General features: G+C 41.4%; 1 protein-coding gene across 1 annotated transcript; it reads right to left on the reverse strand.

The window, feature by feature from the left end:
- Positions 1 to 1344: 1344 nt before the first annotated feature.
- Positions 1345 to 17079, reverse strand: LOC306853654 (uncharacterized protein). The gene is made up of 5 exons (XM_079391218.1): positions 16610 to 17079; positions 15908 to 15970; positions 15746 to 15809; positions 10841 to 11020; positions 1345 to 4075 (listed from the first exon to the last, which is right to left on the reverse strand). The coding sequence occupies exons 1-5, from the start codon at positions 16800 to 16802 to the stop codon at positions 3385 to 3387; spliced, it is 1191 nt and encodes a 396-aa protein (XP_079247344.1). The 5' UTR covers positions 16803 to 17079; the 3' UTR covers positions 1345 to 3384.
- Between the last annotated feature and the right edge of the window lie 472 nt (positions 17080 to 17551).

Below are 17551 nucleotides of genomic sequence, written 5' to 3' on the forward strand. Positions count from 1 at the left end.
ACTGTTGTTTAAGCATAGCTTTAGCCGTAACATAACCTCTTTCAGGAGTCATATTCATACAACTTCGGACAATTTCTCTTGGGCGCCCTCTGGTGTATCTTTCGAGAAAATACAAGCAGTCTCCCTTGTTATTTGTTTTTTCCTCCACACAATGTTTAAAAGCTTTTGTGAACAAACTGAACTGCAAAGGATCCCCTTCAAATACTGGAATCTCACGTGGTGGCAAATGATGCAATTTTTGATGTTGTATCAGCAACTCCGCTATTTCCTGTTGTTTTTGAAGCACATTCTGTGTGGAATCGAAACCTCCATCTGACGAAGCAGATACTCTGGATCTTGAAGATACATTGCGCTGTGAATGATGAGATGCTCTAGGTTGTGAAGTAACACTTTTTCTGCTTTGCAAAGCAGTCCTTGGCTGTTTATTAACATCTGGATGTAGAGATGCAGTTATCGTTTTTGACTGTTTGTTAACATAGGACTCCATCCCATTTGTTACAATGCTGTCCGCTCCTTGTTGCTCAAAATTCTTGAGAACAGATAGCTTTGCATTGGAGGCTGCAATTTTAGCATCAATGTCCAATTGCTCCTTCTGTTTCTGTAACATTTCCAATTGTTGCTCGATATTATGTTTTTCTTTTAAAGATTCTGATTGAGCGACCAGAGCTGCCTTTTCTGCTTCAATCTGTACACGTGCAAATTGCACAGATGAACTAGATTTACTGGAGCGTGAACTATGGCGGCTACTTTTGTGGTTTGAAGTGCGACTGCTGACCCTTGTTTCGATATTTGAAATACTATCATTGGGTTCAATTTCGCTGGCAGCACAATCTAATTCCTCCTGTAATTTCTCCAACCAGTTATTTACCACAGAGATGAAATCCTCAACCCATAACATTTTTGCTTTGAACCACGTTTCATGCCTGTCTCTCTCTTCATCAGGCATTAAAACAATAAGGGACTCATGTGATTCTGTTGCTTCTTTGCATAGGATTTTAAACTCTTCGAACACACCCTTGACCTCATTGTTACTTTCTCTATTACTCATATATTCTTGAATTTTCCTTTTCAGTCGGGATGCTTTATCAAATTTTAACTTTCTTTGTTTCTGTAAAATATCGAGCTTTGCCATTAACCCTTTTGCAGTAAGTTTAACCTCTCGTTTTTGAACAGTCTGTTCAACCTTTTCATCCTCTGATTTCTGAGCTTGTAGCTCCTCTTTATCAACTTCAGAGCCATGAAACTCACTTTGATCTGCCATTTTTAAACCTTTAAATAGGTCCCTATCGACTGTCCTAAAATACTCACTGCATATTTTACATCAAACATCACATGAAGCATTGTTAACATGGGCAAACAAGAATTTTAAAAAACAAAACAACTCTTATTGACACAAGTAACCCTTTTTTTTTTTTTTTTTTTTTTACCAATGCGCATTGGATTTGAACTTGTTTTGTGTGCACACTGTTTATATGGCCATTTAACTCCAGTTCGATGAAAGCGCTTTCATACCTCAGTTCCCGATGTGCTGCAGGCTGGAGACATTGGCGTTCAGAAGCGCTGTTTCCTCTGTTCACACACATGCGGGTTCGTAGTTCTTTGAAGTCCGCGATCGATCAAAAGCAATAATCCACAGTATATCCAACAAACGAGCAAGGCGAAGAATGAGCACATCCGACCTCAGATCAGCTGACTTTTCTTGTTGTAGTCCTTTGATCCGCTTCAGTGGTCGACACCAAAAAAACTTCATCCTCCGCTCCCAGGCTCCTTTGGTCAAACTTTTTGACTTAACTTATAGGGACGCAGATGGTTTGGGAGTCTGTTTTTGACGCGTGCTTCTGCCTTGAATAAAAATTGTTGCACTGTCCATACCTTTGGATATGCAAATCCATTTATTGTCCGTTTGGCATTGCAAATAACAACAAAAAAAATAAAATAAATAAACTTAAACAAATTTGGTCTTCATTCAAACAAAATATTTATATTCCAGACAAACTGCCACAAGCATAGTCTTACACATTCGACAGCCCGGCACGACACGGTCAAAAAGTTTGTTTGACCTACCATTTGCGCACCTGTCACTAATCATTCCCTTACTTAAATACTCAAAAATAATACGCCCTCTAGTGCCAAACCCAAAAATGACAACTTCACATAATGGCTCCAACAACCATAACTCCTTCCAAAACAGATAGGGGACAATTTAGTGTTTTAGGGACCACAGACAAGATATAGGAATGGGGCCCTATACAGTTGCACACATTTACCTGTATCAACCTTGAGGTTCCTTTATCTGTTGTGCTGCACAACGGTGCCCCATAGTTGTGTCAAATGTTTCTACAGTTTTCATGTATGTTATAATGGCTTTCTTTCATGTGGTAGACCACAAAGGTGAAATCACACATGAAAATGTCAGAGCGATGTGGTGTGGCTTAAACTTGTCGTGTCATAGTTTTTACCCCACCTAGTGTGGTTACAGTATTCACGTTTAAACAGGTTATGTATTAGAGTAGAGCTGTGACTGATGATCAGCTAAATTTCTCAGACCACATTGTTAGAACTGCCCAGTCCTGCAGATTTGCTTTATACAACGTTAGGAAGATCAGGGCCTTTCTATTGGAACATGCTACACAACTCCTTGTCCTACAAAACTCCACAACCCCAGACACACTAAAAATGGATGTGGAACAATTGTCACTTATTTGTCACTCACAAATTACAAAGAAATGGCAAGTAACACTGAATTAAACATGACATTTTAAAGTACCAAGACTAATATATTCTTGTAAAAGTATTATTTGTTTATTTACATCTTTTAAAAATATATGTTTTACAGTGCAAAAGCGTCAAGGATCTGGAGTATTATTTTATACACTTCCAACACACTAGGATCCTTTAGGGCTGCTTTAGGGTGTGGTGCAATGGACTCTTTGCTTTAACAGCATGAATTTTCCTGCTTTCATTGTACTGTTTTAAAGTTGCCTGAGGATATTATGAATACATAATGTGTATCGTTATCTCTGTTGTATGTCTCATTCTTTTAACAGCCACAACCTCACATAGTACTATCTGACCCTGTTTCAACATAGGTAACATCAGCCGGTTTGGAGAGACCTGACCTGTGTGGAGGGAGCCGCTGTGCTCAGTTGTATTGAAGCTGCTTTGTAAAGATGTGAACAGAAAACCACCAAATTCTCAATATAGGCTATTTAAATATATTGCTTTTCAATTGGGCCCTTCATATATAGATTTAATATGCAATTAATTAACATATAAAGTGTATTACTGGTAAAAGCAGTGTTGTGGCAAATTATAAGTTTACCATTTGGGCCTCATTCTCAAAATACACCAATTTGATCATCTTATGATGTTATGTTTGTGGATCTATTGCTGATTGTCTATACTCTCCTGACTAACTTGTCCAGTCTTAAGGTCATCGTGTGCTGTAGTATCATCTCTGCTGTCAGTGTTAGCTGCGGGCATGATGATAGTCTCTTCCACAGTCCGTACCACAGAAAACCTAGAGCAACCATTAGAACCATCACCAACAATCCCCGTTGTATCTGCACGTATTTTGTCCTGTGGTTTCTCATTTAAAGTGGCTTCATCGGTCTTCTGGTTCTCTGGGCTGCCCTCTCTCACAGTCTCCTGTAATTGACTACCGGAGGCTTTATTGGAGTTTTCATCTAAAGCGGTTTTGGTGGGATCTGTGGGAGACACCGTGCCGGAGCTCCAGCATTCAGATAACTGATCGGCGATGCTCGACTCATCCTTGTCCTCCACAAACACCTCCTGTCCCGCTTTAGCCTCCACAGCATTACCAGCATTATAGAAGCCCAGCAGTGTCACACTTTTCTTGCGTTTGGCGAGGTTCGGGACTTTGCCATTCGCTGCTCCAGCGTCTTTGAACATGTTGCAGATGTTGTATTCCTCCTGAGGTTTTTTGGAAGTGTCTTTAAAGCCCTTCCTGCTGTCTGAGAGTGTCGTGTCATTCGACGTGTTTCCAGGCTTTGGTGGAGGAAGATTCATGGAGCCCTGCAGGCTGTTCCTCTTCTCCATGTGAGTGACACGAAATCTGTCAATTAAGGCAAGTATAAAGATGGTATTCAGCTTGGCTATATTCTTTAAACTTGCAACTATATTCTTAATTATAGTCTACTATTAATAACTTCCTTGCATAGATAATATTTTGTAATACTTACTGGTGTAAACAATAACACACAGTCAAAAGTCTGGAAACACTTTTCTCATTATCCTAAAATGGTCATAACCATCAAGGATAATCTTTAAGTGATTGAAATTTATTTTTTAGACTAATATAAATCATGATTACCTATTAATTTATTTTCAAAACCGGGTCAGTTTTAGTGTATTTTAAAGGGGTCATGAACTGCCTTTTTTAATATTATTTTGTACAGTTCTCTGAGGTCCACTTATAATGTTATCAAGATTTTTACATAAAACATCATAATTTAGAAGTAATAGACTATTTTCTGTCCTGTTGTTAACCCCCTCATCAGAACGCTCTGTTTGAATAGATGTGGAGGATTGTAGACTCAGAAGTAAACGCCCACTGCTGTGATTGGCTAATAGTTGTGTATGATTGACAGCCTACATTGTTCACAGATGGACGCTACTGTGATCTAGGTTAAAACTGCATAAATACTCAATATATATCAAACGATCTGTAACAAAATCTGCCGTATATATATAAAAAAAGTGAACAAAGGACCAAGTTCTTACTGATGCGATCTGGATCTTCATTAAAAATAAAGTTAATCCACTCTTTCCTAACTTTGGGATAAGAGGGAAAGCAGCACAAAGACTGTGTTTTTCCATAACTTGCCACTGTACAGCATCTCATTGTCTTTGGAGCTATTTTTATCTTTTGGTTTCTGTGTAGACTTGCTTTTGCCACTCTCATTATTTACACTATAGGCGAGAATCAGTGGGCGGGGCTAAACAGACAGTGCTGTAGAATCGGTGGGCGGGGCTAAACAGACAGTGCTGTAGAATTGGTGGGTGGGGCTAAACAGGCAGTGCTGTCGAATCGGTGGGTGGGGCTAAACAGACAGTGCTGTCGAATCGGTGGGTGGGGCTAAATAGACAGTGCTGTAGAATCAGTGGGTGGGGCTAAACAGACAGTGCTGTAAAATCAGTGGGTGGGGCTAAACAGACAGTGCTGTAGAATTGGTGGGTGGGGAAACAGACAGTGCTGTAGAATGGGTGGGTGGGGCTAAACAGACAGTGCTGTAGAATTGGTGGGTGGGGCTAAACAGGCAGTGCTGTAGAATCAGTGGGTGGGGCTAAACAGACAGTGCTGTAGAATCAGTGGGTGGGGCTAAACAGACAGTGCTGTAGAATTGGTGGGTGGGGAAACAGACAGTGCTGTAGAATTGGTGGGCGGGGCTAAACAGACAGTGCTGTAGAATCAGTGGGTGGGGCTAAACAGACAGTGCTGTAGAATCAGTGGGCGGGGCTAAACAGACAGTGCTGTAGAATAAGTGGGCGGGGCTAAACAGACAGTGCTGTAGAATCGGTGGGTGGGGCTAAACAGACAGTGCTGTAGAATCAGTGGGTGGGGCTAAACAGACAGTGCTGTAAAATCAGTGGGTGGGGCTAAACAGACAGTGCTGTAGAATTGGTGGGTGGGGAAACAGACAGTGCTGTAGAATTGGTGGGTGGGGCTAAACAGACAGTGCTGTAGAATTGGTGGGTGGGGCTAAACAGGCAGTGCTGTAGAATCAGTGGGTGGGGCTAAACAGACAGTGCTGTAGAATCAGTGGGTGGGGCTAAACAGACAGTGCTGTAGAATTGGTGGGTGGGGAAACAGACAGTGCTGTAGAATCAGTGGGTGGGGCTAAACAGACAGTGCTGTAGAATCAGTGGGTGGGGCTAAACAGACAGTGCTGTAGAATCAGTGGGTGGGGCTAAACAGACAGTGCTGTAGAATCAGTGGGCGGGGCTAAACAGACAGTGCTGTAGAATCAGTGGGCGGGGCTAAACAGACAGTGCTGTAGAATCAGTGGGCGGGGCTAAACAGACAGTGCTGTAGAATCGGTGGGCCGGGTTAAATAAATATTTAACTGCTTATAAATATTAAACTTTTGAAAGAAACCCTGCTGGACCTCATGTGATACTGTTATGGGTGTAGTGCTACAGGAGCGGACGACGAAGGCAGGTTTACAAATAATAGTCTTTTAATAATACTTTTTAGAAGGAACAGGAAATCCAGGAACATAAGGTAGCAAAACACGTAACTAAACATTCAATAGCGGACAAGGGAACAGGGGAGAACACAGGCTTTAAAGGCTGAACACAATCAAGGAGAAACGGAAACAGGTGTGGAGCTAATTAACTATTAACCAAGGAAACAAACTAGGTAGGATGACGTAGACATAACTAAACAAAAACAGATCATGACCGTGACAGATACTATATCATGATTTTTTTTCCCCCTCTCAAAATATAACATTAATTGGACTTTTTATGAGAAAATTATATTTATTAATTTATAATTCATGATATTTATACATTTCAAGTCACATTTATTTACATAAAGTTTTCTACATCTGAGCTGTTTTGAAGCAGCTTCATAGTGTTAATGTTGTGAAATTGATCATATATACAGTCAATCTCTCTCTCTCTCTATATATATTCAGTTTTAGCTCTAATACAGCTTAATAGTTAATAATAGTCAAAAGTTAATAGTGTCATTATTCAGATTAATTCAGTTCATTATTTCTGTTAAGTCCAATGACTGTCAATGTTGCAAAGTTAATCAACTATGAAACTATTTCAACAGAAAACTAACATGTCATTATTCAGGGCAATTAAGTTTCGATAGTGCAGTCAAATTGAGAATATTCCTGAGGATTAATTGTCTTTCACACCTTCTTATTTGCCATCCAACTCATATTTTTAATTGCTGAAGTGTCAAGCTTACATGGGAAGTCCAGGGCTGCGTTCTCCGATAACGTTGTCTCTTAGCGCGCTACGAAGACTCAAAAGGTACACCTTAACTACAGGTATACATTTCCTACGTGTGTTCTCCGAACTATACCTTAGGATGTTGCTTAAGGTAAACCTTCTTAAGTTCGACCTTAGCAGGTGCTGTCCATGGTGGAGGTGCTGAATAGGTTGATATCGATGCCTCGATGATCGATTGTGTGCTCTTTCCTTCACAGCGGTATAGGTAAAGTATTGAGAAAACAATGTTCTTTATAAAGAAGCGTTTTAGAAATAGTACAAACTGCATTTATCGGGGCTCATTGAAATATGTACATGCAGAAATAAATATGAGTATGTGTTTATAATTTAGCAAGTGTGCATTCCCAAACCCTCACGGCCATAAGTGTGTTAATGTTCTCCACAACGTATGCTGATTATCCACCAGCCGTATCACATTATTGGCGTAAATCGCTCATTTGTGTAATTGGATGATTTCCTCAATAAAAGCGCAAACATGAGAGACATACCGACATTCACTATGTCGGGAAAAAAAGTCCGCAAAAAGAGATCGCCCAGCTTCACTGCTTCCGAAATGTATATACTGCTGGATGAGGTGGAACACCACAAAGGTGTATTATTCGCTAGTTTCCGCACAACGGTATCCAACAAAAAAAAAAAAAGAAATCTGGGAAAGCATAGCCATGAAATTGGCAGCGTCTGGTTCCTGCCCATTGAGACAGTGGGACGTGATCCGTAAAAAATGGCACGATTTTGCCAGCGCTGCCAAAGCGAGAGGCGCAGCAGTCCGGAGAGACCGGGAAAGAACTGGTGGGGGACCCAGCTCTGTGCCTGCACTCAGTCGCGATGAGGAAAGGGCCCTGGCAATCCTCGGAGAAGCGGCCTCACAGGGTATCTCAGGGGGCATTGATCTGAGAGCAGGTGTGGATACATTGCCGCAGAGCACTTCATCTTTACCTCCTCGACCCAACACACCCTCTTCCCCTGCCAGTAGTGACAGCGCTTCTTCAGCACCGGCGTCACCACACCTGTCCGCACCTTCACTACCCTTGACTGAGGTAGCCCAGCACCAGCAATCCGGCTCCAGAAGGCGTCCTTTAATCCGATGCGACTGCAGTGATGAGCTGGTGAAGCTAGAAAAAGAGAAGCTACAACTTCTGCGGGGAATCGAGCAAGGGCTACAAGAGGCAAACGACATCGCCCGAGCCACGCTGGAGGTGGAAAAGGCAAAGCCTCATATTATGGAAAAGCAGTATGCTTTGTCCGAGGCACAGTTTCAAAGGCCATCAATTTCCGTTCCAATAATACTCCCAGATCAAGGTAAAGTTTTATGATGTTTAGTAGAGTGTCGTGTTGTTTTTAATCTAACTATTCTTTTACGTTACAGGTGAACCATCGCCGACCCAGTAACAGGCTTATTCACATTTTTCTGTTTTCTGTGGTGTGCCTTTTCAAATTTACTTTCAAAAGTATTTTCAAATAAAACACGATTAAAAGCAAAACTGTTGTCATCAATGTTGGGTTTGCAGATCATCTTTAAAGGAAATATCCTTTTCCATCTCATGAAAGTGTGTGTAAGAAGTTTACATTACTTTTAATTGGGGTGTTTTTAGGCATGCAAAAAGCAACTCATGAGTGACATTTTTTCCCACGTATATAATATACCTGTATCCACATCATCAATTGTCACTACGAGGTTAATGCTATGTATTTTTTTTTTTATATATGCATGCAAAGCCAATTGTAAGTACAAATAGCACACATGCTATAGTAGGTACACAGCGCAAGGAGATCGGGTAGCCTAGGTATTGTGACACCACCTTTTGAAGTACTAAAGTAAAAAAATAAGGTGATTGGGGTTTCAGCATTTAAGTGAAATGGCATAGGAATAGGTGACAAATGAACTGTGTGCACAACTTAAATTTATTAGAGAAAAACACACAAATAAAGGAGGAATCTGAGTGGTCGATTTAAACAAAGAAATTGCTTGAAAAAATATTAACCAAAAATAGAGTGAATCATTTGGTGCCTCGTTTGCACACCAGCAGCGTGTAGGGCATCTTGTAATTCAGGTGGGTTGTGGAAACCTGCTTCCTCTTCCTCCTCTTCTTCCACCTCTTCTGGCAAAGCTGCACCTCCAGTAACTGCAATGTTGTGTAGCATGGCTGTAGCTACTACTACTGCACAACATCTTTGTGGCTTCAGACGCAACCCTCCAGCAGATTTATGAAGGCAACGGAAACGCATCTTCCAGCGCCCAATCGATCGCTCCACCAAGTTGCGGGTACGGGCATGTGCAGCGTTGTAACTGTGCTCAGACTGCGTGGTGGGGTTGGTGACTGGATTAAGAAGGTATGTTCTTAGGGGGTAGCCGCTGTCTCCTAAAAAATTGCTCTGCCCAAAAACTCTTCTTTCTGCGTCTTGACCCACCGCTGAATTGGCCCACACAAAGCTGTTGTGTGTGCTACCAGGCCACTTTGCCACTACGTCTGTAATCACTCCCCTGTGATCAACTACCACTTGGACATTGATAGCCGCGAAGCCCTTGCGACAAATGAAGGCCTGGTCGAGTGCTGATGGGTTGGAGATGGGAATAAGTGTCCATGCAATGGCATGGAAGCCTTGATATGTCTCCATCACTTCGTGCATTGTGAAAGGCATACGTATGTAATCAGTGGCGTGGCGAAGCAGTACGTTTGTGACTGAGTGAACGCACAGCCACACTGAGGTCTTACTCAGCCCATATCCATCCCCAACAACCTCCAGAAAACTCCCCACGGCATAAAAACGAAGAGCCGCCAGCAGCTGAATTTCGGGGCTGAGGGGGTAGCTCCGTCGAGTTTGTCTTGACAAATCTGGGCCAACAAGATGCAAGAGCTGCAGAATTTGCTCCCGTGGCAGGCAAAATTGTTTTACAATGGTCTCTTCTGACATGGTAGTCAGTGGACTAAAGTGTTCTCTTATAAAGTAGTTGACATACACTAACTGGCTCCGCGGACGGCGCCGTCTTTGATTTAAAACAAGTACTCGCTGTCTCGCTGCCATAGCTATAAAGTTTGTGTAAACTCATCTTTCTTTATATAGACTCCTAAGCCTTTTCTGTCAAATGGTTCGCCAGCTGATGTGCCTTAGGATAGTAATTAAAAAAGCTAACAACCATTAGTGTATGGAAACTTTATTAATGAAAACACTTCCATACACTGAGTGTAGGCTATAACAACTTAAGTATTTTATGTGTAAAATTTTAAAGTAAAGTAAAAATGTAATTTTAATTCTAAATCAGATTTTATATTAAATGTTCATATTAAATTTTCTATGTGTAATTAAACTGCGATGTAAAAAAGCTTTTTGCGTAGTGGTGGCCACTAGCGGTATGAACCGTCAGCAGTGATAAGGTATAGCTAAGAGTGGTCCAGACCAACCTTACGAACGTATGACTTACAGAAGGTATACTTAACTAAGAAGGTTTCGGAAAACACATATTAACGATAAGGTACTTCTTAAGGTACAACTTAAGAACGACGTAGCGTTAAGGTAGTTTCGGAGAACGCAGCCCTGTATGTTACAGGGGTTGTTTACATGACACCATTTTCAACTAAAAGCTATAAACTTTTTCCTTGTTTTGGTCGTTCAATTACATGGCAACAGCGTTTTTAGAGCCAGAAAACACAAAAAACGGGTTTCAAAGCGCAAGATTTTGAAAACAATACCATTATTGTCCTCAATGTAAACTACAAAAACCTAAATTTGAGAAAATAGTGAGGTCATGCACATGTGTATTATGTGTTCTGCGTATGTGCGTATGTGGACTAGCATGAATAATACAGCGCTTTTAGCTGGTAGTGTTGTGGAATCAGATGAAGAATCTCACCTGCCCACAGAAAGCACGGTCTGCTCTCCTGGCTGGGCTCTGCTGCGAGACACGCGGCTCCTGCGGCGTGATTTTAACACGCGACTCTGCATACAGTGAACACACGAGCTGATTTCGCCTCCCAGATGAACGGTGTGATGGTGAAGGGGAAGACCTCCGACGCTATCTTTGTGACGCAAGCTGCTGAGAAGAAAGAGCATTAAATATCTTCAGCCTGTGCTCCTCTATTACATCTGCACTCATTCAGAGATCAGTGTGTACACTAATTCACACATTTACATGCCTTTGCTTGTCCTACATCACTGTGGAGTATACTGGACCAATCCTGAACATTGCTTTTTATACTTTACATTCTACTTCAACATATTTGCAAAGAAACTGGAAGATTGTAAATAATCTCAGCTTGCGTCATATCAAACAATAAATATGCAGACCTAACAAAACATTTTAAACAAAACATCAGAATCAGAATGAGGTGTCTTGGCCAAGTATGTTTACACATACAAGGAGTTTGTTGTAGTGACAGAAGCTCCACAGTGCAACAGAAAGACAGCAACAGGACAGGACACAGGTAATAAAAGAATAACAACAATTAACCAATAGGCATTGTACAAAGCAGCAAAACACAATATATAATATAGACAACTATGTAGGTACAGGTCAAGTATGTGCAAATTAGAAATGAGAAAATAAAGATAAAATTAGTGAGTGTGGTGAATGGATAGTGTATTATAGTTGTGTGTTCCACGTTTATTGTTGAGTGTTCATGAGATGGATTGCCTGAGGGAAGAAACTGTTCCTGTGTCTGGTCGTTCTGGTGCTCATAGCTCTGTAGCGTCGACCAGACAGTAACAGTTCAAAGAGGGAGTGTGCTGGATGTGAGGGGTCCAGAGTGATTTTACCAGCCCTTTTGCTCACTCTGGATAAGTACAGTTCTTGGAGAGTGCGGAGGGTTGTACCAATGATTCGCTCAGCAGTCCGGACTACTCTCTGTAGTCTTCTGAGGTCAGATTTGGTAGCTGAGCTGAACCAGACAGTTATTGAGGTGCAGAGGATGGATTCAATGATGGCAGAGTAGAACTGTTTCAGTAAGTCCTGTGGCAGGTTGAACTTCCTCAGCTGGCAAAGAAAGTACAACCTCTGCTGGGCCTTCCTGACAATGGAGTCTATGTGAATATCCCACTTCAGGTCCAGAGAGATGGTGGTGCCCAGGAATCTGAATGACTCCACTGCAGTCACAGTGCTGTTCATGATGGTGAGTGGGGGGAGAGCAGGGGGGTTTCTCCTGAAGTCCACTATCATCTCCACAGTTTTGAGCATGTTAAGCTCCAGGTTGTTAAGACTGCACCAGACAGCCAGCTCCTTAACCTCCTGTCTGTAAGCAGACTCGTCACCGTCCTGGATGAGGCCGGTCAGTGTGGTGTCGTCTGCAAACTTCAGGAGCTTGACAGAGGGGTCTTTAGATGTGCAGTCGTTGGTGTAGAGGGAGAAGAGCAGTGGGGAGAGTACGCAGCCCTGAGGAGCTCCAGTGCTGATGGTTCGAGTGCTGGATGTGAATTTGCCAAGCTTTACTAACTGCTGTCTGTCTGTCAGGAAGCTGGTGATCCACTGGCAGACGGAGGTGGGGACGGAGAGCTGGGTTAGTTTATTCTGGAGGGTTTCCGTGATGATGGTGTTAAAAGAGGAGCTGAAGTCAACAAACAGGATCCTCACATAAGTCCCTGGTCTGTCCAGATGCTGCAGGATGAAGTGCATTCCCATGTTGACTGCATCATCCACAGACCTGTTTGCTCTGTAGGCAAACTGCAGGGGGTCCAGTAAGGGTCCAGTGATGTCCTTCAGATAAGCCAAAACCAGTCTTTCAAATGATTTCATGGCTACAGACGTTAGGGCCACAGGTCTGTAGTCATTAAGTCCAGTAATTTTGTGTTTCTTTGGGACAGGGATGATGGTGGAGCGTTTGAAGCATGAGGGGACTTCGCACAGCTCCAGTGATCTGTTGAAGATCTGTGTGAAGATGGGGGCCAGCTGATCAGCACAGGTTTTTATACAAGCTGGTGACACACCGTCTGGGCCTGGTGCTTTCCTTCTTTTGTTCTTCCTGAAGACCTGGCACACATCTTCTTCGCTGATTTGAATTGTAGGTGTGGGGGAGAGAGGGGTTGCTGGAGGTGTGAATGGTTGTGTGGAGAGGTGTTCAGGGCGGATGTGGGGTGATCGTTGAAAACGACAATAAAAGTTGCTCAAGTCGTCTGCCAGGTGTTGATTCTCCAGAGTGCTGGGGGATGGTGACTTGTAGCTGGTGATATCCTTCATGCTTTTCCACACTGAAGCAGGATCACTGGGAGATAATGTTTTCCTGAGCTTGTCAGAATAATTCCTCTTTGCCGCTCTGATCTCCTTTTCCAGTGTGTATTTGGCCTGTTTGTACAAGACTTTATCCCCTTTTCTGTAAGTATCTTCTTTGGCCTGACGAAGCTGTCTGAGTTTTGCAGTGAACCATGGTTTGTCATTGTTGTAGATTAGATGAGTCCTGTTAGGAATGCACATATCCTCACAGAAACTGATATAAGATGTTACAGTCTCTGTGAGCTCGTCCAGATCGATGGCAGCGGCTTCAAAAACAGACCAATCAGTGAGAGAGAAACAGGCTTGTAGATCCCGCTCTGTTTCATTAGTCCATCTTTTAACAGATCTTAATACAGGCTTTGCAGATTTAAGTTTCTGCCTGTAGGACGGAATAAGATGAACCAAACAGTGATCAGAGAGTCCTAAAGCTGCTCGTGGAACCGAGTGATATGAGTCCTTTATTGTTGTGTAACAGTGATCCAGTATATTACTGTCTCTGGTGGGACATGTGATGTGCTGTCTGTACACTGTAAAACCCAACAAGTTAGGGTGACTCAAACTGTTTGAGTAAACAAATTCCCTTTGTTTAAACCATGTAAGTGTTAAAACATGCAGTTAAGTAATTGAGTGATTAATTAAGTGCTGATTGAGCATTAGTGATGAACACCTGCTGTTAACAAACAGAATCACTGAAGAAAAGAGAAACACCATCGCCTTAGATGAACTAAATAAACTGAATAGACTGAAAGAAAATACATTAAATCTCTCAAAATCTGATTAAACAACCCCACAAACACATCACCAGCTCCACTTATTAATAACCAGACTGAGACATCTACAGAAGATCTTATTGAGAATGAACTAAGGTTTAGATGTTGATTTATTGTTTCATTTGAAGTAACCATGTTAGAGATCAGTGTCTGCTTTAGTTGGGCTCTTGAACCTTGAGTTTATTTATTCCTTCTCTTTCTCTGGCTGTTGTAAACAAGTGTTCCTCGAACATATTTGTTGCAACTTAAAAGTCCAGAGAAAAAGATCAGTTGTTGGTTGTTATATATTTATAATGACAATCATCTGTTAGTGAACTGATCTCATTGAGAGTGAATATAGACTTATTGTGTATCTAATCTCTGCTTAAATGGATGTTGTATTGATTATGGAGAAAGTGATTCTGTGACAGTCAGTTAATATAGAGAACTTTCCAAACAGTTTGTCCACAAAAACATTTTAATCTGTGGCATCAGATTGACTCACACAGATATCAAGAGTCAGCTTATGAACCTCAACAATGGTGACCATTAAAAAAAGCCACTGATGAGTTTTGTCCTATGCTAGTACCCAGCATGCATTGCAACATGATTATTATTTTATTTTTAAATGGTCACCATGGTTGAGGTTCATAAGCTGATTCTTAGTGTCTGTGTGAGATTAAAACTCTCTTTGTGGACAAACTGTTTGGAAAATCCTTTTTATTAACAGACTGCCACGGAACCGTTGGCTCTTAGAATTACTTTCACTACAATCAATACAACATCCATTTAAGCAGAGATGAATTAAATGGATGTTGAGTCTATGTTCACTCTCAATGAGTTGAGTTCACTAATAGATGATTGTCACTATAAATATGTAACAATCAACTACTGATCATTTTTTCTGGGCTTTTGAGTTACAACAATTGTGCTCGAGGAACACTTGCTTACAACAGCCAAAGAAAAGAAATAAACTCAAGGGTCAAGAGCCCAACTAAAGCAGACACTGATCTCAAACATGGTTACTTCAAATGTAAATAAATCAACATCTAAACCTTAGTTCATTCTCAATAAGATCTTCTGTAGATGTCTCAGTCTGGTTATTAATAAGTGGAGCTGGTGATGCTGTTTGTGGGGTTGTTTAGATCTTGAGATTTAATGTATTTTATTTCAGTTGATTTCAGTTAGTTGTTCTTGTGTTTCTGTTTTCTGTCAGTGATTCTGGTTGTTAACAGCTCAATCAGCACTTAATCAATCACTTAATTACTTAGTGAACTCAACTGAAATAAGTTCAGAGCACTCATAATTGCTAGTTTTACAAAACTTAAACGGTTTAAGGTAATTAGTTTCATCAAACGGTTTGAGTTAGCTTAACTTGTCGGGTTTTTAAGGCAATCAGTTTACTCAAACAGTTTGAGTCACCCTAACTTGTTGGGTTTTACATTGTATTTTGGCAGTTCGCGGGAGAGATTTGCTTTATTAAAGTCCCCGAGAATGATTAAAACAGAGTCTGGGTGTTGTTGCTCACTCTCTGTGATCAGATCAGTGAGTTTCTGTAAAGCTGACACTCACGAGAATGAACGAGCAGAACTCCCGCGGTGAATAGAACGGCTTGCAGTTAATGAAGAGCGTTTCTAGATCTGAGCAGCACATCTTCTTTAACACAGTTACATCTGTACACCACCTCTCATTGATGTAAAAGCACATCCCGCCGCCGCACGGCGCGCGAAACATGTTCATGAACTGGTGTTTCTCCATTTATCAGGCAAAATACATATTTAAAAAGTCACAAAAATAATGATCATACCGTGGATCGTGATGTTCACAAATATTTTGGCCAACCAGCATGTCATTGAAAGCCTCCATATTGGCTGTAACACAAAAACAACAGCATTTTCAACCACGAAAATCATTTAAATGCACTGCAATAGTAAATACTGCAGAACAGAACCGAGTGAATGATCAGTACCTTCATTCTCAATTATGTATTTCAGGATTTGTTCCACTGTGTCTTGACTGTCTTCTGATTCATCTGAGGGGGAAAACACAGTTTTCTAATTTGATATTTCAATGAACAGTTTCTGTCACTATTTATGTAAATAGCATTATAATTACAGCCACTGCCATGTTTTGTTAAAGTCAAAAAATGTTGCAGATGTTCTGTGTATCAATACTTGAGAGAGTGAACCTTATTTTGTGCATTTCAAGGTCAGAAATCATTAAATAAGTCTAACTGTTGTTCTAATATCCCAGTTATCCATAAATGTCTGCTCAGCAGTATGGTGGGAAAAAACTTGAAAGGCCAATGGAAAAACAGTGCTTATTTTTGGATCCTATAACTAGATTATACAAGCATATGAAAAAAAAAAAAAAAAGTGATTCCGAGGGATTTCTTGGTATTATGCCAAGGAATCTGAAGACAAATAAAAACCTCCATGGGATACAGATGCAGAATATGTTTTCTTCAATCGCTCAGTATTAGAGACGTGTGTGCCTCAGCAGGTTTAGGGACCCTTAAAAAATGTCCTGCAAATTTAACCTGCTGGCATGGGCATCAAGTGCATGTGTCAAACTGTAAACTACTGTAAACTTGGATTTATAGTTTATTGTAATTCTCTTTAAACACATATGAATTTAATTTTTTTTTTAAACAAGGATTGAAAAGACTTGCCATCTTGCTCTGCCCCCAGTTTGTCTTCACAGTCTTCTTCATCCTCCTCCAGCTCGCAGCGGTAGCCCTTCTTCTTCAGACAGTGACAGATCAGGAATCCCAGAAGGCCTGTGGTGAAGAAGAGAAACACCAGGAGGAAGATCATGTATGATGGAGGTGTATCGCCCACGCCGAGTGTCTCCTGGTCTGCCATCACTGTCTTCTTCACACAGCCGGCTGCTGTAAACGAGGCAGAGGGATGCCAGTCAGGTAATGAGCACACACCACCTAAAGCTGCTTTCTCTCCAGCGCTCAGCAGCTCGTCTCTGTCACACCATCACACTCTCTTGGCTCCTATAGATAATGCATCAGGGTGTATTTCCTGTGAATATGTGGCGTTATCTTTCTGTGCAGACGTGTGTTGAGAAGATCTCGACCCACACCCTCTGACCGATGAGCGCACACACACACACACACACACACACACACACATCAAAACACACCGCAACACATACACACACACACACACACATCAAAACACACCGCAACACACACACACACACACACACACACCAAAACACACTGCAACACACACACACCAAAACACACAGGAACACACACACACACAAACAAATATGTTTGTTTTTGTGAAAAGTGGGTTCATCTCATAGGCGTAATGGTTTTTATACTGAACAAACTGTGTGTGCTATTGCCCTACACCAACCCTACACCTAAACTTAGCCCTCACAGGAGACTTTGTGCATTTCTACTTTCCCCCAAAAAACCTCACTCTGTATGATTTATAAGCGTTTAGAAAAGTGGGGACGTGGGTCAATGTCCTGAAGTCACCTTCACCTTGTAATACCTGTCTCATACCTGTGTCATTATACACATTTATTCATTTGTCACAAAAACGCGCGCACACACACACACACACCAAAAGACACACGCACACACAAACAT

The sequence above is a fragment of the Barbus barbus genome (genome assembly GCF_936440315.1).
Source record: "Barbus barbus genome assembly, chromosome: 33".
Classification (NCBI taxonomy): Eukaryota; Metazoa; Chordata; class Actinopteri; order Cypriniformes; family Cyprinidae; genus Barbus; species Barbus barbus.

Coding starts and splice junctions, on each gene's coding strand:
- LOC306853654 (XM_079391218.1), bottom strand. CDS start 16,802: ATGGCAGACCAGGAGACACTCGGCGTGGGCGATACACCTCCATCATAC. Junction 15,971..16,609: donor ACTGGGGGCAGAGCAAGATG/GCAAGTCTTTTC, acceptor TTTCCCCCTCAG/ATGAATCAGAAGACAGTCAA. Junction 4,076..10,840: donor ACCGTGCTTTCTGTGGGCAG/GTGAGATTCTTC, acceptor CTTAATTGACAG/ATTTCGTGTCACTCACATGG.